This window comes from Rhinoderma darwinii, chromosome 1, assembly GCF_050947455.1.
Source record: "Rhinoderma darwinii isolate aRhiDar2 chromosome 1, aRhiDar2.hap1, whole genome shotgun sequence".
Lineage (NCBI taxonomy): Eukaryota > Metazoa > Chordata > Amphibia > Anura > Rhinodermatidae > Rhinoderma > Rhinoderma darwinii.
The window spans coordinates 282479054-282505841 of record NC_134687.1 but is presented as its reverse complement, the minus strand read 5'-3'; the positions used below and the strand labels follow the sequence as shown (position 1 = coordinate 282505841).

The 26788-nt window shown below is 45.8% G+C and overlaps 1 protein-coding gene across 1 annotated transcript in view; it reads left to right on the top strand.

The window, feature by feature from the left end:
- The first annotated feature begins 7308 nt into the window (after nt 1-7308).
- ELL (elongation factor for RNA polymerase II) overlaps nt 7309-26788 on the top strand; it is a 110630-nt gene continuing 91150 nt past the window's right edge. The window contains exon 1 of the mRNA XM_075864498.1: nt 7309-7490. Coding sequence (XP_075720613.1) covers nt 7362-7490 — 129 coding nt within the window. The 5' untranslated portion in view covers nt 7309-7361. The remainder of the gene's footprint in view (nt 7491-26788) is intronic.

The window sequence follows — 26788 nt, the reverse complement described above, 5'->3', positions numbered from 1 at the left end:
AACATATTAAAAAAAATTTTGTGGTAACACTGTTCCTTTAAGGGGTTAAAGTGAATGACGGCTATATCTGTCGCTCGTCACTAATGGATTTAAGAGGCTCTGTCACCACATTATAAGTGCAATATCTAATATATAAGGAGATCGGCGCTATAATGTAGGTGACAGTAATGCCTTTTATTTAAAAAAACGATCTGTTTTCACTACTTTATTAGCGATTTTAGATTTATGCTAATGAGTTGCTTAATGCCCAAGGGGGCGTGTTTTTACTTTAGACCAAGTAGGCGTTGTACAGAGGAGTGTACTCCTCTCCATTCATTTACACAGCGCATAGGGATCCTTTTAGATCACTATGTGCTGTCTTATACTAACACATTAACGATACTGAAGTGTTTAGACAGTGAATAGACATTCCACGGGATGTCTATTCACAATTCCTGCACTTTGTTACTGTTTCTGTGGTAGTTACAGCAAAGCAAGCGTAATCTCGCGAGATTAAGCTGTAGATGACAGGTTACAACGAGATTACGCTTTGCTCTGCTGTAACTACCACAAAAACAGTAACAAAGTGCAGAGATTGTGAATAGACATCCAGTGGAATGTCTATTCACTGTCTAAACAATTCATTATTGTTAATGTGTTAGTATAAGGCTGGGTTCACACGACCACATTAACGTCCGTAATGGACGGACGTATTCCGGAAGTCCCGGACCGAACACAGTGCAGGGAGCCGGGCTCCTAGCATCATAGTTATGTACGATCCTAGGAGTCCCTGCCTCTCCGTGGAACTACTGTCCCGTACTGAAAACATGATTACAGTACGGGACAGTTGTCCTGCAGAGAGGCAGGGACTCCTAGCATCGTACATAACTATGATGCTAGGAGCCCGGCTCCCTGCAATGAGTTCGGTCCGGGACTTCCGGCCGAAATACGTCCGTCCATTACGGACGTTAATATGGTCGTATGAACCCAGCCTAAGACAGCGCATAAGGATCTAGCAGGATCCCTATGCGCTCAGTAAATGAATGGAGAGGAGTGCATGACTCTTGATTGATCAGCGTCATACACTCCACTGTACAACGCCCACTTGGTCTAAAGTAAAAATACGCCCACTTGGGCATCAAGCAACTCATTAGCATAAATCTAAAATCGCTAATAAAGTGGTAAAAATAGATTGTTTTTCTAAATAAAAAGCACTGCTGTCACCTACATTATTGCGCCTATCTCCTTATTGCGCCTATCTCCTTCGTTTTTCCGAGCCGTGCTCCCATTATAAAGTATAGGAGCACGGCCCGTAAAATAAAAAAATAGCTTTTTAACGGCCTTAGGCCTCATGCACACTTCCATCACCGTTTTAGCGGCCGTTTTTGATGGATCCGTGTGTCCGTTTTTGTTTCCGTGTGCACTCCGTTTCCGTTCCGTGTTTCCGTTTAAAAAACGGATGTGAACTTCACTTGAACCTGTCACATGTCCCAGGAAACACCCATAGAAAGGTTACAAGAAGTTTTGGTGCTGTTTTCTTAGCTTTCAGAGCATAGAGAACAGTTTGAGATTACTCTGCTTGGCTTACTTTGGATTTACGGGTCGTAATTACGACCCGAAATAGCGGGCCCATAGACTTCTGTTAGCCACGGGTACCTTCCCGTTTTCTCACGGGAAGGTGCCCGAGCCGTTAAAAAGCTAGAACATGTTCTATTTTTTTATTTTACGGGCCGTGCTCCTATACTTTATAATGGGAGCACGGCTCGGAAAAACGACCGGCTGCCCGTGGCCGGCCGTGCTCATCTCCTGAAATACTCTGTGCTGCCTTAAACTCTGTGGACAGGTCAGGATCCTGTTTCTTTTAAATGCTGCTGGGGAACCCGCTCGATCCACGATATAAGGCTGCGCTACAGTGCAGCATTTAAAAGAAACAGGATCCTGACCTGTCCACAGAGTTTAAGGCAGCACAGAGTATTTCAGGAGAGGAGCGCGTGATTGGCTGCAGAGGCCGCGGCAGCCTGTGATTGGCTGCAGAGGCCGCGGCAGCCTGTGATTGGCTGCAGAGGCGGTCACGTGACGAGCGTGACCGCCACTACAGCCTGTGATTGGCTGCAGCGAGCGGTGACATGGATGAAACGTCATCGCTGGAGGCCGGACAGGAGGAATGTAAGTATGAACGTATTTATATATTTTTTTTATTACATTAAAATTTTATTTTCCGCTCGCCGAGCATGTACTGTCAAGGTTGCTGAAAGAGTTAGTGCAGCCCATTAACTCTATCAGCACCCTGGACAGTACCATGCTCGGCGCACGGAAATTACAGGTTCGGTGAGAACTAGTTCGGTCCGAATCAAACTTTTTCGTGAAATTCGGCGAACTAGCCGAACCGAACTTTTCATAAGTTCGCTCAGCTCTACTAGAAATAATACAGAATACAACTGTGCAAGGTCTACGCTACCCTCTGACACACTTGAAACTGTGCAAAGTCTATACCGGTCAGAATTTTGGGATTGCAAAGCACATGTTATAAGACAGCAGGTCAATGCGAAAATAACATTACTGTGGGTGTGTAAAGTTTACCTACTGAGAATTACATACAATGGAACAAAAGAAAAGCATGCTCAGAAAACAAGCAGTGCAATGTGTGCATTTACTTACTTATTTTGTGACGCTGGGCACTAGTTCCCTTCTGCGTGTCAAAAGCTCCTTGGCAAGCTCCTCCCACGCGGCGTCCTTTTTATAACGGTCGTGGTAGCATTCTGTTCGCGTATCCCACAGTTCTAGGTGATCCTGCACCAATGCTATCATTCTTTCCACATCCATCTTCAGAACTGACTGGCTACTGTAGACTGAGTCTGTGAACTTTGTCCCACCCAGCCGTTGCTATGGCAACGGATCAGTCAAAAACGGACAGCACACGGAAGCCTTCAGTGTGCCATCCGTTTTTTTCACTGACCCATTGACTTCTATGGGCCACACGGTCACTGAACAAAGTAGGACATGCTCTACTTTGCACGGAACGGAACAACGGATCCGTTTAAATAACGGAAGTGTGCATGGGGCCATTGCAATGAATGGGTTCAGGGTGCTATCAGTGACAAAAACGGATAGCACCCTGAAGGAAAAAACTGAAGTGTGCATGAGGCCTAAGTGGTTAAAGAGGACATGGAGCTTGGGAGATCTGCTCTTCCAGGAGGTCGCCTCTTTTCTCAGGAGTGTCCCAGACAATTGAATTGACAAGTATGCAGTACTATAGTGACACTATTAGGCGTTAGGCGGAATTCACATGACAGGGTTTCCCGGCCAGGTGACGGCCGTTCATAAATCGGCCGTCACCCGGCTGCATTAGGAACAATAGACCCCTAATGGGGCTATTCACACGACCGATTTTTGTCTATGGGGCCGGGTAATACACGGCCATCACCGGAATGTGTCCCGAGTGATGGCCGGGTCTACCGTCGCTCAAGCACTCTCTCCTCCTCCTCACAGCACAGAGTGCATGTGAGGAGGAGAAGTGTATCCCATTCAGAAGAAGCACTGTATGCTGGAGGTAACACTTTGGGGGTACTGCTGTAGCGAGGTCCCTGCTCTGCTATGTGCAGGGGTACTGTGTGGCAGGGCTGGGGTGTACAGCAGGTGGAAGTGGGCGCTGTGATGGCTCCCTTCCCAAATCTTCCTGGCCCGGCGAATCAGCCTCCTTTCCGCCCTGGCGCTTCTTCAGGCGTCGCTACAGCTATAGCAGCCATAGCGGCTGCTAGCAGCGACACCTACCATGGCCGATGGCGCCGCTAGCAGCTGCTGCGGCTGCTACTGCTGTAGCTTCGTCCCTGCTCTATGTGCTAGCCCCACTTTAGCTCCCTGAAGGAGCAGAATCCCCGTGTGTTCGGGGATTCCGCTCCTGGACAGAGCGCTTGATGTCTCTGTCCATATATGGACAGTGACATCAGGGGAAACTCCTGAAGTGGAATCACCGGCCACATGGAGATTCCACTTCAGGAGTTGCCCCTGATGTCCGTATCCAGATATTGACAGAGACATCAAGCGCTCTGTCCAGGGGGACATACAAAAGAATGTTGAAAACTAATGAAGTAAAAGAATGAACATTATTAGTAATGTGAAGATAATATAAAAAAGGGCATAATGATTTTTTTTATGCTTGGTAGACATGGCATGAACAGATGGAGGTGAGGAGGAAATAAACACAAACTCCATATAAACAGACGTTTTTGGAAATTCCTGTGCTTGATAGACCTGGAATGAACAGTATCTATGTGTAGTTTAATTAGGCATCTAATGGAATATGTGTTCATTCCAGTATAAACTTCATTTATATCCTATTGAATCCTATCCAATGAAATGCAGCTGAGTGATAAGACAAAGCTCTCTATACTAGTGAAAAAGGTTGACTGGCAATCATGTGACCTTACTGGGTGTGTTTATAGTGGGTTGACTCAAAAAAACAATTGACAAATGAAATTCATCCGATTAAAAAACAGTCAGGGAAAAAAAACGGATGCAAATCGGCCGGAAAAAACGGCAACACGGCCCGGCCCGGATGCAAACCGGCCGGGAAAATCAGCCAAAAACGGCCGACACTCGGACCCTGTCGTGTGAATGAGGCCTTAGGCGGAGTTCACACGACAGGGTTTCCCAGCCGGCTGCCGGCCGTTCATAAATCGGCCGACACCCGGCTGCATTAGGAACAATAGACCCCTAATGGGGCTATTCACACAACCGATTTTTTGACGGGCCGGGAAAACCGGCCGTCAAAAAATGGGACATGCCCTATTTTCGGCCGGGTACCCGGCCCCCCGGCTCCCATAGAAGTCTATGGGGCTGGGTAATACACGGCCATCACCGGAATGTGTCCCGAGTGATGGCCGGGTCTGCCGGGTCTACCGTCGCTCGCGCACTCTCTCCTCCTCCTCACAGTGCAGAGTGCATGTGAGGAGGAGGAGGGTCTTTTTTTGCACCCTGTAGGAGTCGGAATCCCCAATCCCCGGCCGGGGATTCCGCTACAGGAGAAGTGCGTGACTACACTGTCCATATATGAACACAGCGATGTCACTCACTTCTGCAGCGGAATCCCCTACTCTATGACCGGGGATGCCGCTACAGGAGAAGTGAGTGACTACACTGTCCATATATGGACACAGCGATGTCACTCACTTCTGCTGCGGAATCCCCGACTCTATGGCCAGGGATTCCGCTACAGGAGAAGTGAGTGACTACACTGTCCATATATGGACACAGCGAAGTCACTCACTTCTGCAGCGGAATCCCCGACTCTATGACCGGGGATGCCGCTACAGGAGAAGTGAGTGACTACACTGTCCATATATGGACACAGCGAAGTCACTCACTTCTGAAGCGGAATTCCTGACCTGTGGCAGGGAATTCCTGTCCAGAAGTCAGTGACTACACTGTCCATATATGGACATTGAAGTCAGTGACTTCTCCTGGAAGGGGGGGGATGGGTGCAACCTACAGGGGGCTGGGTGGCATCACCTACAGGGGGCAGGGTGGCATCACCTACAGGGGGCTGGGTGGCATCACCTACAGGGGGCTGGGTGGCATCACCTACACGGGACTGGGTGGTATCACCTGCAGGGGGCTGGGTGGAATCACCTACAAGGGGCAGGGTGGCATTACCTACAAGGGGCAGGGTGGCATTACCTACAAGGGGCAGGGTGGCATTACCTACAAGGGGCAGGGTGGCATTACCTACAGGGAGCTGGGTGGCATCACCTACACGGGGCTGTGTGGCATCACCTACACGGGGCTGGGTGGTATCACCTGCAGGGGGCTGGGTGGTATCACCTGCAGGGGGCTGGGTGGTATCACCTGCAGGGGGCTGGGTGGCATCACCTACAAGGGGCAGGGTGGCATTACCTACAAGGGGCAGGGTGGCATTACCTACAAGGGGCAGGGTTGCATTACCTACAAGGGGCAGGGTGGCATTACCTACAGGGGGCTGTGTGGCATCACCTACACGGGGCTAGGTGGTATCACCTGCAGGGGGCTGGGTGGTATCACCTGCAGGGGGCTGGGTGGCATCACCTACAAGGGGCAGGGTGGCATTACCTACAAGGGGCAGGGTGGCATTACCTACAAGGGGCAGGGTTGCATTACCTACAAGGGGCAGGGTGGCATTACCTACAGGGAGCTGGGTGGCATCACCTACAGGGGGCTGTGTGGCATAACCTACAGGAAGCTCTGTGGCATAACCTACAGGGTGCTGGGTGGCATTACCTGCAGGGTGCTGGGTGGCATTACCTGCAGGGTGCTGGGTGGCATTACCTGCAGGGGGCTGGGTGGCATTACCTGCAGGGGGCTGGGTGGCATTACCTGCAGGGGGCTGGGTGGCATTACCTGCTGGGGCTGGGTGGCATTACCTGCTGGGGCTGGGTGGCATTACCTGCAGGGGGCTGGGTGGCATTACCTGCTGGGGGCTGGGTGGCATTACCTGCAGGGGGCTGGGTGGCATTATCTACAAAGGGCTGTGTGGCAACAAATTTAAATGAAATTCATCCGATTTTAAAACGTACAGGGAAAAAAACGGATGCAAATCGGCCGGTAAAAACGGCAACACGGCCCAGAACGGAATCGATGCAAACCGGATGGGAAAATCGGCCAAAAACGGCCGATTTTCCCGGCCGACACTCGGACCCTGTCGTGTGAACGAGGCCTTAGTATATTGTAGTATTCGGTTTTAATCGGGGCTTGTTCACATCTGTGTCGGAGCATTTACTGCAGGACAAAATAACCATGACAAAACCGCGACAGAACTCATTAAAGTCAATAGATTCGACAGGGTGCCATTGATGTCCGTCATGAAACGGATAAGGCGGCTCCGGTTTTTCACGGTTTTGCGCTTATGCCAGAGCAGAATAACGCAGATGTGAACAGTCTTATTTAGATACTCTATGAAGGTATTATATAAGCTTTGTTAGGTGGCAGAATATTTTGGCACGGTTGTGTGGAAGTACTGTTTGGCATTGCATAGTGTATTTTAGTACAAATATTCTAGTAAGTGTGTGTGGTTTTTGGAATTGCAAAAAAAAAAGTTCTGAGAGCTACTTTGCCTTCTGCCCAGGGCTCCATTTTCACTAAAACCGACCCTGACCATAGAAACCCCCACACCACACAACCCCCGGACAGCAGCAGCAGCAGCAGCACCACCACGAAACACGCCAAAACCACAAGCCCGCACCTCAATAGCAGAACCAGAGCGGCCTTTCTTCTCCCGCTATACCATGTACGCCATTTGAATGTGAGCGTCCCTGCATAGCAGTCATGTGATCACGGGCATGTGACTCGTGACGTCAGGTCCTTCTAGGGGATGGGAACTAACCGCTACCGTGGGGAATGGTGTTGTTAAGATGGCGGCGCTGCAGGAGGAACGGAGTTACGGGCTGTCCTGCGGGAGGGTCGAAGGGAGGGTGTCCGTCTTCCACGTGAAGCTTACCGACAGCGCCCTGCGGGCTTTTGAAAGCTACCAGAACAGCCAGGTACAACGGGCAGGTAGCCAGAAGGCGGACCGGACTGGGGTGACCTCTTGTTGGGGCTCTTTTGCTGTCTGGGATGTTCTACTCTTGCCCTGCTTGGGACGGTTAAGGGGTTAACTGCCATCTATTTTGGCTTCATAGGCTTGTGGGGCCTTCTGCCCGGCTCCACTTTAGCCAGGAACCTGGTTAATTAGTCCTGCCAAGTGACTGCAGGAGTTGGGTGACCTCCTTATAAGGAGGTGTTCTAATCCTTCGCCTCCCCCTCTCCGTCCACTGCCCTGACCTGTACAGCCTCTTATGTTCACACTCAACCCTAAATGCTTTTTGACCCCATTTTGGTTACCACTTTTCCCTGACTTTAACTTTCTACCACCCCACTCTTTCCTCAAGTAGGCTGGCATTTACACCCAGCAGTCACATTCTGTGATACTTGACCCTGTAAGTGTGGGCACTACCAGGTGCCGTTCTGAACCTTATATGGTTTGACCCAGACTTGGTGAAGCATTGAGGTTTTGGTGCCAACGACTTCAGTTTTGTTGTACAAGTGTCCTTCTTAAAGGGGCATACAGTACCTAATTTACCCTTCATAGTAACCATATTTATAAGAGATTTCCGTCATGTTGCTTTTGTAGATCACTGTACGATAAGGATAGTTCCTCTAGTCACTTGCTGGGTTGTGACTCACATCTAGTAGCAGATAATGGGATCTTGATGTCTCATACGAGCCCATGGCACTTGCCAGTTTTTGTTTTTCAGTTCAGGTATTGCTTCACGTTTGTGGGTTGTGTCTGCATGCTTTCTCCTACAGGGGGCAGAAGACTACTGACTCACTGCTTTTGTTCAGCCAGGACAGACTTTTAGATGTCTTCCTGTTCTGGGCAACTGGCACAATGTTGGTCTGAGCCTTTTAGTGGTTAAAAGTGTTAAATCTTTTTTTTCAATCTGCCGGAAAGTCTTTGGGTGATATCAAGCAGTCTAATACAACACATCCTAGAACTCCGATGCCGATTCCTAACTTTATGGGTTGTCTTTTATTAATGGCTTATTGCCACATGACTATAAACAGTAGAATGGCTCCTAAAGTTTGCTGTGATTTGCCTACATCTGCATGTATTTCAATGCTTTAATATTTAGGCCACGTTCGGCTTCTTTAAGAGTTCCGGCATTCTTATTTTTGGTAATAGGCCTAACATTACAGGATTTGACTTGGTCAACGGGTTTCTTTCCCTCGTGTAGATCATCTGGACGGTGGGGTTTTAATAATCCATTATTATGTTATGTGCAGGAGGATCTTCTACATCCATGAAGTCCATAGATTTTAGTTAGTAACCTGTATTTAGGTTCCCAGGGGCCCCCAGCACGGTGCGTTTTTACCCGGCGTTATATGTGTACGTTTAGAAGTGGCGTACATGCTTAACATGTCCATAAGGCTCCATTATCTATTGTAGGACGGAATAGCATAGTAGACAATCCTATATCATCCTGAGGGATCCCGCCAAAAAGTATCCTGTGTGGTATACATTTTTATTTTTAAAATGGGAGCCTATGTGTGATGAATGCCACTGTATGGCATGCATCATAGGTATACATTAAACGTGTACGTTGGGGAGCTTCCCAAAGAACAGGGTCCTCGAGAAGAGCATCACAGTGACATCAGGAGCTTCCCCAGGGCTGGAGTGCCGGGGCAGTGCTTTCAGGGACTCCGGCATTGCGTCACATGTGTGGACAGTGAGGACTCCGGCATTGCGTCATGTGTGGACAGTGACGTCAGGAGCTTCCCTGGGCACAGCGCTTCAGGTACCAGTCTTCTATGAATGTTGCAGCGACGTATTGTATTCCTATACAGTGGGATACTTTGCAGTCGGAGGTATACGCCGGGAGTCCTCCTGACATATACCTCAGGAGGAAGGCAATACGCTCACGCTCCTGCTTGAAAGTGACCCCCCCCCCCCACAAAAAAAAATAAACTATAGTAGAATGATTTCTAACTTAACTAAACCATCCCTTTTTTGTGCTTCTCTCTCTGTTGCATTGTTCTTTGTCCCCGTTGTCTTCCATCCAAGATGGCTGCCACCCTCAGACTTCCATAGGGAGCGTAGTCTACAAGTCTGAGACGCGCCCCCTCCACTTCCTTCTCACGGACTAGCGTGATGATGTCTGTGTTGGTCCATTGCTACTGAGCCTTCAGAGGGCAGTGAAGGAGGAGAGTTTCTCAGACTTGCAGTCTATGCTCCCTATGCAAGTCTGAGACAGCGGTGGCCATCTTGGATGGAAGACAATGGGAACCGAGAACGAAGCAACGGAGAGAGAAAAAACAAAAGGATGGACGCCTGGCAAGTTAAAAATCATTCTACTACCTTAGTTTTATTTTTTTGTCGAGACTGGGGGGTCGCTTTAAATGGGTTGTCAGTTACCAGGCAACTAATGACCTATAGGTCATCGGTATATGATCTCTGGGGGTCCGACACACAGACCCCGCACCAAACAGCCGTTACGGTTGCCTCCGGGCACCGGACGTCCATGCCGGAAGCAGATGACCAGTCATGGAATAGGAGCAGAGCTTCAGCATGGCCGCTATGCAATGTACGGAGCCAACTTCTTGCTCCGTTCATTGCATACTGTACAGTGACATCCGGTGCCCGCAGGCAGCTGATTGATCTGGGTGTCATACCCCCACCGATCGTATGCATCAGTTGTCCGGTAGTGGACAACCCCTTTAAGTGTTTGTCCCGGAAATAACCCCAACAAATCCTGAGCCACTCCACTGTTTTGAAAACTCCATTCACATGTATTGTACTGTAATTTGTTGTTGATTTTCGGTGTGTAATGGGCACCAGAAATCCGTGTCAAATCCGACCTGCCTGAATGTGGCCTTTATATTTCAGCCGTAAGTCTAATACATCTCAAATGACTCAATATGTGCTTGTGTATGTAGGAATCGTTAACGTTACTTGTTCACATATCCTCAACTTACCGTTGAGTAGATTCCTGCATACCCATTTTAAAAAGTTGGCGTTGCTCTTTAGCGAATGTCAACATATTCAGTGAATCTGTTCCCGCACCGTGCCAATTAGTCTGTCGGCAATATTGATGGGCGCTAAAGAGGGGCGGCTATAGGAATCTCCACAAATGTGAGCTGGATACATGCACTAAGTATACGACATACCACTCCAATCCTTACTAGTAGAGTTTACCTTTGTGTAGGAGGTCAGAGCTCACTGAAAATCCAAATCGTAAGTTTTGTGGGGAGCGAAAATTTATTAGCCGTGTATTCACTGCAGTATGTGAGTACACTCGCTAATATACATTCCGGTCCCCCGTTGCGCTGATTAAGATTTTGATCGATTTCTACAGCGCTGTCGGGGGACCGAAAGTCTAGTGGCACAGTCTAACTACATGGCCTCGTCGTCATGTGACCGACCCCGCTGTACTCTATGTAATTGCTGTAGCAGAAGTACCTAGATTACATAGAGTACAGCGTGGCTGGTCATATGGCGAAGAGTCGTGTCATCATGCAGGAAGACTGTGCTGCTAAACATATTGTTCCCCGCCATAGCTATAAAAATCTAGGAAAATCTCAATCAGGGCGACGAGGGACTGTAATGTAAGCGAGTGTACACTGCTAATAATTTTCGGTCCCCACATAACCCCTTTAAGCTTTTATTGCCAAACGTTAGCAGGCGGACTATCGGCAGCTGTTCTCAAATCTTAGGCCTCATGCACACGACCGTACCCATGTGCATGGCCGTGATTTTTGGGTCGGCTGGCCGAAAAGTGTCACCCGCGAGCCGCCCGCAAATCGTGGTTTCCACGGTCCGTGCATGGCCCAGGAGCCCGGACCGCAGAAAGAATGGACATGTCTTATTACGGCCGTGTTCTGCGTCCAGGCTCATAGGAAATAATGCATGAGGCCTTAATGTTTGTGAAAAGTTTCTGTATTTTCCTGACCGGACCTGATCCTGCTTTCTTGCCACATATATAGCTCTCACAGGGAGCTGTAATAGTGTCGTATGAATAAAGGCTTTGGCGACTATTAAACCGTAAGCTCACCAACTTTATTCAGCATTGTTTTGACAGTGTTCATCCCACTTAGAGGATTGGTCAGATAGGGCAGTATAAAGAAGTGACAAACATGCTGATCTCAGCGGTCTGTCACTTATTAGGTAATGTGCAGATAATCTAGTAGTTATACTTGTGGCGCGTGGCAAGCTTGACACCAAGTATTTTCATATATTTGCTCTGCCCCCCCCCCCCCCCCCTGTGCTGATTGACCCTTTCCTCCCTATGCACAGTAATAGGGAGAAAAGTGTCCATCAGCAGGGGGTGCATAAATATATGAATAGACTTGGGCTCCGGCTGGCCGCACATCGTATGTATAACTACTAAATTCCCAGAAACGACATAACATTACCTTAATAAGTGATAGACCGCTGAGATCAGCATGTTTGTCACTTCTTTATCCTACCCTCAGACAAGACAGCAATAATATGGCCACCTACATGAGCCCTTAAAGTGGATTGGTCAGATGTTTGCTATGTACAATCTCTGAGTCGTACGCTGCTGTAAATGGACACCTGTAGACTTTTATGGTTCCCTATCGTATCTCTGCGTGCCTCAAATTTCATCTGGAAGTTTGTGCCATGTGCTATAGGACACCATATTGGGGAGCTATTCTTCCATAGAAGCAACGAAATACAGCGCCACACAAACTCTCTGCGGCTCCATGGTAGAGCAGCGTGGTGTGTCCCTAAAACTGATGCTGTCCTATCAGTAGCGACACACTCCATTGACAAGAGGAATGGTAACGCCTTGCTGTCAATTTATTCATTCATTTTTCACGAGGGATAGCAGAGTAATGGCACAACACAGAATTCTCAGAAAAGATGTTCCAGAATTGTTATTCAGTTACTAAGACATGTCAGAAGAGCTGACCCGTCCTCTTAAGGCAAGTGCCACACAGCGATTTTCGGACGCATTTGCGACATGTCAGCTATTTGTTTTTTTTGATGTTGTAAACCCAAATCGCATGCAACTCACAACCAAATCGCACCATAAAATGGGTGTGACCGCAAATCACATACAATTCGCACCCATTTTTTTTCGATCACTCGGTTGATTCGCGTGTAGCCCTAGACTATGGGGTTTGTCTCAGGAAGACAACCTCTTTTTATAATTAAAGTGTACCTCCAAATAGTGGCTGATCTGTGCTGCTATTTAGAGACAGAATCTTCTATGCACGTTATTTAGAAAAACGATTACTATACACTAGGGTTCCCACGATGCCAGATTTTGGACTTCGATACTGATGCTTCGTGTACTATTGCGATACTCGATACCAAAACGATACTTTGCCAACAATACTAATAATTTAAAAAAAAAAGTTCTTCAGTTTTCTGATGTGGGGCACGAGGTGTGATGAATTTTGAACCTCCCATGTGCCTCACATTAATAGTAATTAACCCCATCATGTTCCTCAGTCATAATGGACAACATTGGGTTAATGTATGAGGTACATGATGGGGTTAATTACTATTAATGTGAGGCACATGGAGGTTCAAAATTCATAATACCTCGTGTCTCACAATAATAAGTGATAGAAAGCACTTTTTTATTTTATAACAGCGTAAACATGATTGACATTATAAATGTGTTATTACAGTCGCGACGATACCGAATGTGTATATTTTATGTATTTGAGACTTGTAAAAAACGTTTTTGTGTTTTTTTTACTTTAACCCCTTACCGCACCGGTACGTCCTGTATTGCAGTGCTTTAAGGTACCGGTGCGTCCTGGCTAAAAACTGTCACCCTGTCAAAGGACAAGGTGACAGAACTGTGACGTCAACTGTTTATGACAGTTTATCGGCACAGTAAGACGGCAGGGGACCGATCACAGCGGTCTCCTGCCGGCGATCGCTGTGATTGGTCAGTCTGCTTTGACTGACCAATCACAGCTCCATGACGTGGTGTATGTGATGGCGCCGGTAATCGATGTCCGGCACCCCTCTGCAACGGCCAGGACCGGAGCTAGGCTCCGATCCGGATGATTAACTCCTTCGATGCATCGATCAACGCGATCGATGCATCGAAGTGTCTTGTAGCCTGTCGGCAACCACGATGGTTGCCACGGGCGCGGGTGTCCGCTGTTTGTCACAGCTGACTTCGTGCTCTAACGGCCAGGACCGGAGCTAGGCTCCGATCTGGCCGATTAACCCCTTAGGTGCAGCTATCGCTGTATCAAATGATTAGATCGCACCCCATGGTTGCTAATGACAACCATCGGCACCCGCGGGTGTTCCGATGGTTGCTATGGCAACCGTAGCATAACAATCACTTCCTAGTACGAAAGCCTATTTGGCCCCGCCGGGAGGCGAAGCCTAATAGGCTTGCTGTCAGTGAATAGCTGACAGCTCTAATACACTGCACTATGTAGGTAGTTCAGTGTATTAGAATAGCAATAAAGGCTTCATGCCTTCAAGTTCCCTAGTGGGGCACAAAAAAAGTTAAAAAAATGTTGTAAAAAAGATTCATGTTAAACACTATTAGGCCTCATGCACACGACCGTATTTTTTCCCACCCGTAAATACTGGCGTAAATACGGGTCCGGTGTCACACGTATTCGACCCGTTTTGCACCAGTATTTACGAAACCCGTGCCCGTAAATATGGGTCCGGTGTCACCCGTATTCCACCCGTATTTACAGGCACGTTTTTGGCGGCAAAATAGCACTGCACTAATCGGCAGCCCCTTCTCTCTATCAGTGCCTAAGGCCTCATGCACACGACCGTAAAAACTCCCGTAATAACGGGCTCATAGACTTCTATTGGCGACGGGTGCCTTCCCGTTTTCTCACGGGAAGGTGCCCGTGCCGTTGAAAAGGATAGAACATGTCCTATTTCAGGCCGTAATAACGGCACGGACAGTCCATAGAAGTCTATGGAGCTCTCGTAATGACGGGTGGCTACATGTGTGCACCCGTCATTACGGCAGCGTTGCTAGGCGACGTCAGTTAATAGTCACTGTCCAGGGAGCTGAAAGAGTTAACTGATCGGCAGTAACTCTTTCAGCACCCTGGACAGTGACTACCAATCAGTATAAACCTGTAAAAAATAAGACGTTCATACTTACCGAGAACTTCCTGCTTCCTCCAGTCCGGTCTCCCGCCCGTTGCCTTGGTGACGCGTCCCTCTCGACATCCGGCCCGACGTCCTGGATGACGTTTCAGGCCATGTGACCGGTGCAGCCAATCACAGGTCAATCACAGGCTGCAGCGGTCACATGGACTGCGCGTCATCCAGGGATGTCGGGCTGGATGTGAAGAGAGGGACGCGTCACCAAGACAACGGCCGGGTAAGTATGAATTTCTTTAACTTTTATTACAGAAAGGGCTGTCCCTTCTCTCTATCCTGCACTGATAGAGAGAAGGGGCTGCCGATTAGTGCAGTGCTATTTTGCCGCCAAAAACGTGCCTGTAAATACGGGTGGAAGACGTGTGACATCAGACCCGTATTTACGCCAGTATTTACGGGTGGGAAAAAATACGGTCGTGTGCATGAGGCCTAACAGCCGTTTTTCCTATAATAAGTCTTTTATTATAGGAAAAAAACATTAAAAAAAGTACACATGTGGGATCCCCGCGTCCGTAACGACCCAAACTATAAAAATATCACGCTATTTTACCCGTATGGTGAAGACCGTAAAAAAATTAAATAAAAAACGATTCCAGAATCGCTGTTTGTTAGTCACTACCCCTCGCAAAACAGAATAAAAAAAGGGATCTAAAAGTTGCATGTACCCCAAAATGATACCATTAAAAACTGCAGCCCGTCTCTCAAAAAACAAGCCCTCCCACAGCTTTTTTGACGGAAAAATAAAAAAGTTATGGCTCTCAGAATATGGTGACACAAAAAATTTATTATTTGAAACAAAAGTGATTTTATCGTGTAGATGCTGCAAAGCAAAAGAGAAACTATATACATATGGTATCACCGTAATCGTACCGACCCGCAGAATAAAGTAAAATTGGCATTTATAGCGCATGGCGAACGCCGTAAAAAAAATAAATAATAAAAAACTTCAGAGTTGCAGGTTTTTGGTCACCTTGCTTGTCAAAAAAATGAAATACAAAGTGATCAAAAAATCGCATGTACCCCAAAATGGTACCAATGAAATCTACAGATTTGTCCCGCAACAAATAAGCCGTCACTCAGCTCCGGTGGAGAAAAAATAAAGAAGTTCTGGCTCTCAGAATATGGCGATGCAAAATGTGCAGAGTGTCCAAAAGCGGATAAGATCTGCCACCATTTATCAGTGCGACACCGGCCACATATCTATGAATTATTATTTATTTACCCCATTATTATACCCTCTTATTATACCCTGATGTTCTCCGCACAGCTTACATATGCCCTCACATTATAAACTGAAATACCAGCAAAACGCCAAACAAAACTACCACTAAGCAAAATCTGCGATCCAAAAGCCAAATGGCGCTCCCTCCATTCTGAGCCCTGCAGCGTGCCCGAGCAGCAGTTTACGTCCACATATATGGCATCGCCATAACCGGGAGAACCCGCTTAACCTGAGGTATTTGTCTTCAGTGGCACAAACTGGGCACAAAATATTGTGCACTAAAATGGCACATACCTGTGGAAATTTGCAATTTTCACTTTGCACCATCCACTGAGCGTTCATTTCTAATAGAATAAAAAACCCTGTGTGGTCAAAATGCTCACTACACCCCTTAATAAAATGCCTTCAGGGGTGCAGTTTCCAAAATGGGGGTCACTACTTGGGGGTTTGTTTTACTATTTGACCCCAGAGCCCTGCCATTGTGGGCTAATGCTGCGAAAATCACCAAAATAGGTCTCACATGCGCCTTTCACGCCTAAGCACTGTCATATGTCCAGGCAAATGAGGGGTGTAGTTTACAAAATGGGGCCACTTCCCATGGTTTTACACTCTACTCTGGTACCTAAGGGAGCTCTGCAAATGCGACATGGCGCCCGTACACCAGTCCAGCAAAATCTGTGCTCTAAAAGTCACATGGCACTCCTTCCATTTTGAGCTCTGCCATGTGCCCAAACAGCAGTTTATTACCACATATGGGGTATTGCTGTGCTCAGAAGAGTTTGCTTTACAAATATTGGGGTGTTTTTTCTCCTTTTATCTATTGTAAAAATGAAAAAATCTGAGCTAAAACGAACTTTTATTAGAAAAAAATTTAGATTTTCAATTTCACGGCATAATTCCCATAAATTCAGCAAAAACCGTGTAGGGTCAAAATGCTAACTATACCCCTAGAAAAATTCCTTGAGGGGTGTAGTTTCCAAAATGAAGTCACTTTTGGGGAGTTTCCACTGTTTTGGTCCCTCCAGGGCTTTGCAAACACGACATGGCACCGAAAACCATTCCAGCAAAATCTGCGCTCCAAAATCCAAATGGCGCTCCTTCCCTTCTGAGCACTGCCGTGGGTCCAAACAGCAGTTTATTACCACATATGGGGTATTGCCGTAATTGGGAGACATTGCTTTACAAATGTTGGGTTCCATTTCTCCTTTATTCATTGTAAAAATTAAAACATCGTATGTTTTTTCAGAAAAAAAGTAGATTTTCATTTTCACAGACCAGTTCCAATAAATTTAGCAAAAAACCTGTGGCCTAAAAATGCTAACTATACCTCTTGAAAAATTCCTTGAGGGGTGTAGTTTCCAAAATGGGGTCACTTTTGGGGGGTTTCCACTGTTTAGGTACCACAAGACCTCTTCAAACCTGACCTGGTGCCTAAAATATATTCTAATAAAATAGAGGCCCCAAAATCCACCAGGTGCTCCTTTGCTTCTGAGGCCGGTGCTTCAGTCCATTACCACACTAGAGCCACATGTGGGATATTTCTAAAAATTGCAGAATCTGGGCATTAAGTATTGAGTTGCGTTTCTCTCGTAAAACCTTCTGTGTTACAGAAAAAACTGTATTACAAATTAATTTCGTAAAAAAAAATAAAATGTAAATTTGTAAATTTCACCTCTACTTTTCTTTATTTCCTGTGAAATGCCTAAAGGGTTAAAGTAATTTCTGAATGCTGTTTTGAATACTTTGAGGTGTGCAGTTTTTAAAATGGGGTGATTTATGGGGGTTTCTAATATATAAGGCCCTCAAAACCACTTCTGAACTGGTCCCTGAAAAAAATAGCCTTTTGAAATTTTCTTGAAAATGTGAGAAATTGCAGCTAAAGTTCTAAGCCTTGTGATGTCCTAGAAAAATAAAAGGACGTTCAAAAAACGATGCAAACATAAAGTAGACATATGGGAAATGTTAACTAGTAAATATTTTGTGTGGTATTACGATCCGTTTTACAAGCAGATACATTACAATTTAGAAAAATGCAGATTTTTTTTCAAATTTTCTTTACATTTTGGTGTTTTTTATTAAGTATTGAATTTAACGACCAATTTTTTTCAGTATCATAAAGTACAACATGTCACGAGAAAACAATCTCAGAATCGCTTGGATAGGTAAAAGCATTCTGGAGTTATTACCACATAAAGTGACACGTCAGATTTGCAAAAATCGGCTGTGTCCACAAGGCCAAAACAGGCTTAGACACTAAGGGGTTAATGTACTGGCATATATTTTAGCCTGTGTACTGATAGGACATACCCCAGTATGCCCTAACAGGAAATATGGTCAGACAGCCCTGGGGTCCTTCAATGGACCCTGGACTGTCTGTTCATATATGGTATGTCCCTGATCACTTCACAGGGATACCCCGTGACGCGATCCAAAGGGCATCCCCCCTTCTCATTTACCCCTTGAATACTGCAGTCCGCTTTGATCGCAGCATTCAGGGGAATAACGGCGGATATGAGAGGTTTCTCTGATCTCGCCGTTAAAGAGTGCGGCTGCCTTTGAAATAGTATATTGGCCAACTCGGTTAGGGATGTAGCTTCATGTGGCTCCAGTTTATGTTATTTATGTTTATATTTATATTGAAAAAAGTTTTGTATGCATTGTTCCTCAGGGATATTCATCGCTAACGCTGTTCACCAAATGTTATGGAAATTCTTGTAATGACCTCCAATAACTGCCTCATAATGATGTAAACAATTATGATCTCAGTGTCATTGCAGGAATGTGATTTCTGTACCTTTTGCATCATGTGATTATATACCTGTAACAGTTTGCTGCATATTATGTTATGTGAAAACTCTTCAGAAAATCAATAAAAATATGTTTAAAAAAAAAAAAAAAAGAGTGCGGCTGTGTAATACAGCCATTGCCCCACTCCTGACAACAAGTGTGTGCGTGCGTGGTCAGCATGAGGTGATGCGGCTGGCGCAGGCACGGAAGACAGAACATAGGGGTGTTTTTCAGTGTGCGGCCGCCATGTTCTGTCTTCAGTGCCGGCGGTCATTAGTGCAGCGCTGGTCGCAACAGATCATGTTGACCGTGCGTGCACTTGTCAGGACTCTGGAGCAATGGCTATATTACACAGCCGCAGCCCTGCTCTAACTACATGCATGTATTACTATGCTTAGCTGTACAGCATCGTATCGAAATACACGATATAACGGTATTGAACCATTTCAGGATGCACGGTATCGAAACCGTATCCAAGTTTTTGATTGCATCGTGCATCCATACTGTACACTTTAATAGTGGTGTGTGTGTGTGTGTGTGTGTGTATATATATATATATATATATATATATATGGTACCCTTTAAAGTGTAGCTACACTTTCATAAATCTTTTGACATGTCATATCAAAATGTGAGAATTTTTGATTGTGGTGGTCTGAGCCCTGAGACCCCCATTGATGGATAAAACGAAGCAGCAGAAGTGCTCGTTTCCGATTCCCTCTACTTTGCGGTCCGAGGAATGCCGAGCGAGCGGATGTATGGACACTTTTGAGCCTGTACACCCACTCGCTTAACTTTCCGAAGTAAGCCGAGCAGAAATAACGCTCTGTTTGTAGCATTCAAGGGGATAGCGGAGAAATAAGAGGTTTCTCGGATCCCAGCCACTAGAGCAATTGCCCTGCACCTGATCACTCTGGCACGCTTGCTGCGCTAGTGCAATTAGCATGATGTGATGTTGCCGGCGCTGTGCTTATGTGCGGCGGGCACTGAAGACCGAGAACACGAGGGTGCTTTGCAGTGCGCGCGCCGTGTTCTGTCTTTAGTGCCACCGCCGGCCTCATCACATCATGCTAGTGACTAAATTCATGTATTACAATAGTAAGCTGTGTGGTCGCACAGCTTAGTATCAAAATGAGATGAATTCACAGTATTTAACGGTTTGTGGGTACACCATGCAGCCCTAGTAACGTTACGTAAGTAAGCTGCTTTTTTTTAACCCTGGCTATTAACTGTTATCGCTGGAGGAAGCTGCGTATAGATAAACAGGTTCTCTGAAGCTGCCTCTGCTGGGGAAATGTAGCAGTAAAGCATGGATCTGATGAGCCGCTATTACGAAGCAGCTCTTTGCTCTGGTACATAGGAGGTCCTGAGCACTTATTACTTCTCTTAAACTGATTCTGCAATTTAGCCTGTATTAGAGTTAGGCTGGGTTCACACGACCTATTTTCAGACGTAAACGAGGCGTATTATGCCTCGTTTTACGTCTGAAAATACGGCTACAATACGTCGGCAAACATCTGCCCATTCATTTGAATGGGTTTGCCGACGTACTGTGCAGACAACCTGTCATTTACACGTCGTCGTTTGACAGCTGTCAAACGACGACGCATAAAAATACAGCCTCGTCAAAAGAAGAGCAGGACACTTCTTTCAGACGTAATTTGAGCCGTTCTTCATTGAACTCAATGAAGCACAGCTCAAAATTTACGGCTGTCAGAGAAGCCTCGCAAAATGCGAGGAGGAGCTTTTACGTCTGAAACGAGGCAGCTGTTTTCTCCTGAAAACAGTGTCTTTTCAGACGTAAAAGCCTGCTACCGTGTGCACATACCCTAAGTTCGCATGAGACAGATTTGCTGCAGAAAATCCTTTCTATTCATATAAATTTAAGTTGCAGAAATCCACGCACCTGCTGCAGAAACAACCTCATTCAGATGAATGGAACTGATTTTCGTTTACAGAAATTTCTGCAACAAATTTGTCCCGTGTGAACTTACCATTAGGCCTTGTTCATACAGTTCAAAATTGCTCCCGATTTTGCATGCATTTTTTTTAAGCCCAAGCCAGAATTGGATCCTGGAGAGAAGACCTTCATCTGTCATGCCTAAAAGACGTACACTGGTGGTAGACCTTAGGGTCTTTGTTAGGCCCCCTGGCTGCCAGAGAAATCATCGGCACCCTGCAATCGCTTTCTGGGGGTGCCGATGGGGTGACTTAGGGAGCCCTCGCAATCTGAAACCGCGTAATAATTCTACTTCATGACCGACATGAAAAAGATTTTAAATCTGTTATTGCCTAAAACTTGTTTTAGAACCCTCTGTTAAAATGAAATGCTCCAAAACCATTCCCCTCTCACTACTGGAATAAGCAGTTTTTACCTTCCCTTTTCCCATCCCTTGGTTGAACTTGATGGACGTGTCTTTTTTTTTTTTTCAACTACTGTTTATGTAACTGTAACACGAATAAACTCTATAGGCCATATTTACTAAATGCTCTGCTGGAGTAAGATGTCAGATTTATTAAGGAGTGCATGCCTCTTCACCCCTTTATGAACAAGCTTATTTATGCCTTAGTTGTTGTCCACTACTGGACAACTGATGACCTATCCACCAGATCTGTGTGGGTCAGACACTCGTTAAGTGCCTCGGAGCACCAGACGTACATGCCAGATTCATATGGCTCTGGCCACGGAATAGCGGCCGAGCTGCAGTACTGCAACTCTGCTCCTATTTAAGTGAATTTTTGAACATTATTTTCTTTTTCTAGGACGTTGCAAGGCTTAGAACTTTAGCAGCAATTTCTCAAATTTTCAAGAAAATTTCAAAAGGCTATTTTTCATGGACCAGTTCAGTTCTGAAGTGGCTTTGAGGGTCTTATGTACTAGATAGAACCCATAAATCACCCCATTTTAAAGAGGCTTTGTCACCACATTATAAGTGCCCTATCTTCTACATAATCTGATCGGCGCTGTAATGTAGATTACAGCAGTGTTTTTTATTTTGAAAACGATCATTTTTGACGGAGTTATGACCCATTTTAGATTTATGCTATTTAGTTTCTTAATAGACAAGTGGGCGTTGTGGAGAGAAGTGTATGATGCTGACCAATCAGCGTCATGCACTTCTCCCCATTCATTTACACAGCACATAGTGATCTTACTAGATCACTATGTACGCATGCACGTACGTTACTCAGGTGTCCTGACAGTGAATAGACATCACTACCAGCCAGGACGTGATGTCTATTCAGAATCCTGACACTTCGGTAATGTTTGTGGTTGATTTACAGCACCGCAAGCGTAGTCTCGCGAGATTACGCTGTAAATGACAGTCCAGCGTGATTGTGCTGTGCTGTGCTGTGCTGTGCTGTGCTGTGCTGTGCTGTGCTGTGCTGTGCTGTGCTGTGCTGTGCTGTGCTGTGCTGTGCTGTGCTGTGCTGTGCTGTGCTGTGCTGTGCTGTGCTGTGCTGTGCTGTGCTGTGCTGTGCTGTGCATCACACACAAAAGTTAGCGTAGTGTTGGGATTGTGAATAGACATCATGTCCTGGCTGGTAGTGATGTCTATTAACTCTCAGGACACTTGAGTAACATTAATGTGTCTGCACATAGTGATCTGGTAAGATCACTATGTGCTGTGTAAATGAATGGAGAGAAGTATATGACACTGATTGGTCAGCGTCATACACTTCTCTCCACAATGTCCACTTGGTCAAAAAGAAAAACACGCCCAGTTGTCTATTAAGAAAGTCATTAGCATAAATCTAAAATAGGTCATAACTTGGTGAAAGTATAGTTTTTCTAAATATAAAGCACTGCTGTAATCTACATTACAGCGCCGATCCCATTATGTAGGAGATAGGCCATTTATAATGTGGTGACAGAGTCTCTTTTAATTTACCACATATGTAGAGGTTTTTTTGTTTTACTATTGCACAATAAAAACACTGTTTTTGCATAGTCGCTTTTCAAGTGCGGTAACCTTTGTATTGTTCCGTCAATGTCGCCATATGAGGGCTTGTTATTTGCAGGACGAGCAATATTTTTTATTGGTATTATCTTTGGGTACATGGGACTTATTGATGAACTTATTTTTTGGGGGGGCAATGAAAAGATGGCAATTCCGCCATAGATTTTTTTTTTTGCTTTACAGCGTTCACCTTGCGGTTTAAATTACATGTTAACTTTATTGTTCATGTCCTGACGATCACAGCGATACTAAATATGTATATTTTCGTTTTACGCTTTTACCAAATAAAACCAGTTTTTATGAAAAAAAAATTCTTTTTTTTCTACTCCTTTACCTTTTTTAATACTTAATATTTTTTTTAGTTCCACTAGGATACTTCAGTATGTGATCGTTTGCCTGCTGATATAATGCTTTGGTATACTTAGTATACCAAAGCATTATTGCCTGTCCATGTTAAAACGGCCTGGCAAGTCTAAGGGCATGCCCCCACGTGGCGGAATTCCTCCGTAACTGTCCGCATCAATGCCGCACCTAATCCGGGTTGCGGATTACGGCTGCGGATCTGCCCAAATGTGCAGTAAATTGATGCGGACTAGCTGCTGCGGACTGCGGGAAAAGTGCTTCCCTTCTCTCTATCAGTGCAGGATAGAGAGAAGGGACAGCACTTTCCCTAGTGAAAGTAAACGAATTTCATACTTACCGGCCGTTGTCTTGGTGACGCGTCCCTCTTTCGGCATCCAGCCCTACCTCCCTGGATGACGCGGCAGTCCATGTGACCACTGCAGCCTGTGATTGGCTGCAGCCGTCACTAAGACTGAAACGTCATCCTGGGAAGCCGGACTGGAGACAGAAGCAGGGAGTTCTCGGTAAGTATGAACTTCTATTTTTTTTTACAGGTTGCTGTATATTGAGATCGTAGTCACTGTCCAGGGTGCAGAAACAGTTACTGCCGATCGCTTAACTCTTTCAGCACCCTGGACAGTGACTATTTACTGACGTCTCCTAGCAACGCTCCCGTAATTACGGGAGCCCCATTGACTTCCTCAGTCTGGCTGTAGACCTAGAAATACATGGGTCCAGCCAGAATGAAGAAATGTCATGGCAAAAAAGCAAGACGCATCCGCAGCACACATAACATGTGCATGACAGCTGCGGACTTCATTGCGGAAATTAGAATCTCCATTGAAGTCAATGGAGAAATTCCGCCATGAGTCCGCAACCAGTCCGCCACTGCTCCGCAACAGACAGAGCATGCTGCGGACACCAAATTCCGCTCCGCAGCCTATGCTCCGCAGCGGAATTTTACGCCTCGTCTAAACGAACACTTCTAAATAGAAGTGGAAGGCAATGGAGAAACGGCTCCGCTGCGGATTAACGCTGCGGAGTGTCCGCAGCGGAATTTAAGTGAAATTCCGCCACGTGTGAACCCAGCCTTATAGTCATATAGCCAAGGCAGGCTTAGGGACTTTTGTTAGGCGCCCGGCTGCCATCGCAATACATCGACGGCCTGCAATCGCATTTGTGGGCTGCCGATAGGTGACAGAGGGAGCCCCCTCCCTCTGTAAACCACTTAGATGATGCGGTCGCTACTGACTGTGACATCTAAGGAGTTAAATGCCCATTGAACAGCCAATTCACCCACTCCAGCACGCAAGGGATATCCGTGCAGAACTTCGACTAGGCTGCCGTGAACAGGTGGCGGTCTAGCCTAAGGCCTGTTAGTGACCGCCGTAAAAAGGCGTATTGGTGGTCACTAACGGGTTAATAAATCTGTTGCATCTTTCTACTGGCTTTTTCTGTGCTTGTGCGCCATAATTATGGCTCAATGACCATGGCTACGCGCCATCCATTCTCATTCCCCAACCGCACATATAATTAGGACCTAAAATGATACTCTGCTCACCGCTACTCTTCACATTTCCCCTCCAGCAGAGGGCTTTTCAGCGCGACTCATGCAAGGTCCTGACGCAGAGCAGCATCAGGGCCTTATATGTGACGCCGCACTCCACATCATCAATGCTGCGTCACATGCAACGTCCTAATACTGCCCGGCGTCAGTATGTTATATGAGCTGTCAGGTTGATGGGACCCGGAGTGGAGCCGTTAGATCCGCATATTATTTTTTTAAATTAATTGTCAGAAGGGGTAAATGGTGTTTGAGGGGTAGTCTGATCGATAGGGGGCAAAGTAAGAGGCCCAACATGAGCCCATTTCTTGCTACGCCCCATAGAGTGAAATCTATTCCAGCTAAGAGATGGTGTAAATTTCCACAATGATTTACGCCAGTTTTCTGCCATGATTTGTAATAAGTTGGTCAAACAGCTGTGGCTTCTTTCCACAAAAGTGGCGACTTTTCTGGCGTAGAAAGGTTCATAAATTCCCCCCTATGTGAAAGTGCGGAAGTAGTCTGTCTAAATATCTTTCAAAAAGCTTGCGATCAAAGGACGACTATGACAACGGTTTCCAGCACATCAAGGAGTGAGACTGGAAATGTTATGTTTCACATACATGAATGAAAATCGAAATGTCAGATGAGGTTCCAGCTATTCAATCTATGCATCGCATCTGACCGTGTATTTAAGATGTTCTGGTTTATCACTGTACTACCCTTCACAAATGTAATGATGTGACCGCCAAGTGAATCCAGTTCAATGGGCAGATAGCCGAATGGCTGCCATATGGTAACCTAAACATAAGAAGTGTACATGTCTCTCAATAACGATATAAAGATACAACAGACGTGGTCTTGGGCATGCATAGCTTTTAGAAGAGTGTTTATTTTATAGAATAGATTCTTAGTAGAATATACTGCTGGTTAATTCATTACAAAAAAAAAGAGAGATTGGGTTAGAATTAGGCTGTATTGACATTGTGTGGACACTCTTTTGGCATGAGACCGGTGAATAGGGCCCTATGGATACATTTTTCTTTCTCAGTTCACCATCCAAACGTTATGTGAACAGAGTCTAACATGGTGGCACAGTGGTTAGCACTGTTGGTTTGGAGTTCTTGGCTGGTATATAACCAAGGGCAACATCTGCATGGAGTTTGCATGTTCTCCCGGTGTTTGTGTGGTTATCCTTCAAATACCTACTGATGGGTTAATTGTCGTTTTTTATGAAATTGGTGCTGAGTTAGAAAATTAGATAAAGCCCCATTTGGGACAGGGACTTAAGTGAGTAGTGGCAATTTAGTACAGTGCTGCAGAATATAGAAAAAACTGGCCTTGTTGCCCATAGCAATTGATCAGAACTCGTCTTCCATTTCTGAAAATGCTGTGGTAAAATGAAAGCTGTACTGTGATTGGTTCTGATGCTTAGGGGCAGATTAATTCTAAGGGTATGTGTGCACACACAAAATAAAAAATGTCTCAAAATACGGAGACGTTTTCAACGGAAAACAGCTGATTTTCAGACGTTTTTTTTTTAAGCCACTTGCGATTTTCGCAATTCTTTTTTTTTTTTTTTTACGGCTGTTTTTGGAGCTGTTTTTCTATAGTCTATGAAATACGCCTCCAAAAACAGCTGAAGAAGTGACATGCACTTCTTTTTTTCAGCCATTTTTCCTCACGTTTACGGCGTGTGAACATACCCTAAATTTGAAAAGATGTGACGATCTATTAAGAGGAGCAACAAATGTGTTGCATCTTGTGCCGGTGTAGACGTCTGCTGTAGTATAAGTAAATTGCAATAAATTTGTCAGGCTGTGGGTCGCCCCGACCCCCTTCCACTAAGCCACACCCACTTTTGCTTTTAAATAGTGGCGTGGGAGGCAGAAAACAGTAGAAAGTAGCACATTATTGCACAAATACGGCATGCGCCATGATTTGCAACTTTTTAATGCCAGAAAACTGGCATAAAACCCTTTAGAAACTCCACCCCTGTGTTTAGCACCAGTTAGTACTAAGCTGATTGTCCCCACTGATCACCAGAGTATGGGTTACATGGCTTTCCGGAGTTGCACACACTTCTGACATAACTTTTGAAGATTTTATATAAAGAGGGAACAGTAATGCCAAGTCCGCCCTCCCCCCCTCCCCTCACACTACTACGCTAAAGCCCCTTTCAGTTAGTTATCAGGTGGGGGGGGGGGGGGGTCTCCGTTCATGGATCTCCACTGCTGAAAATGTCAATCTGTTCAACGGTACCCGTTCCCTTCAATTTCTCTTTGGTTTGGTTGGTTAATAATACGTTCTTTGTT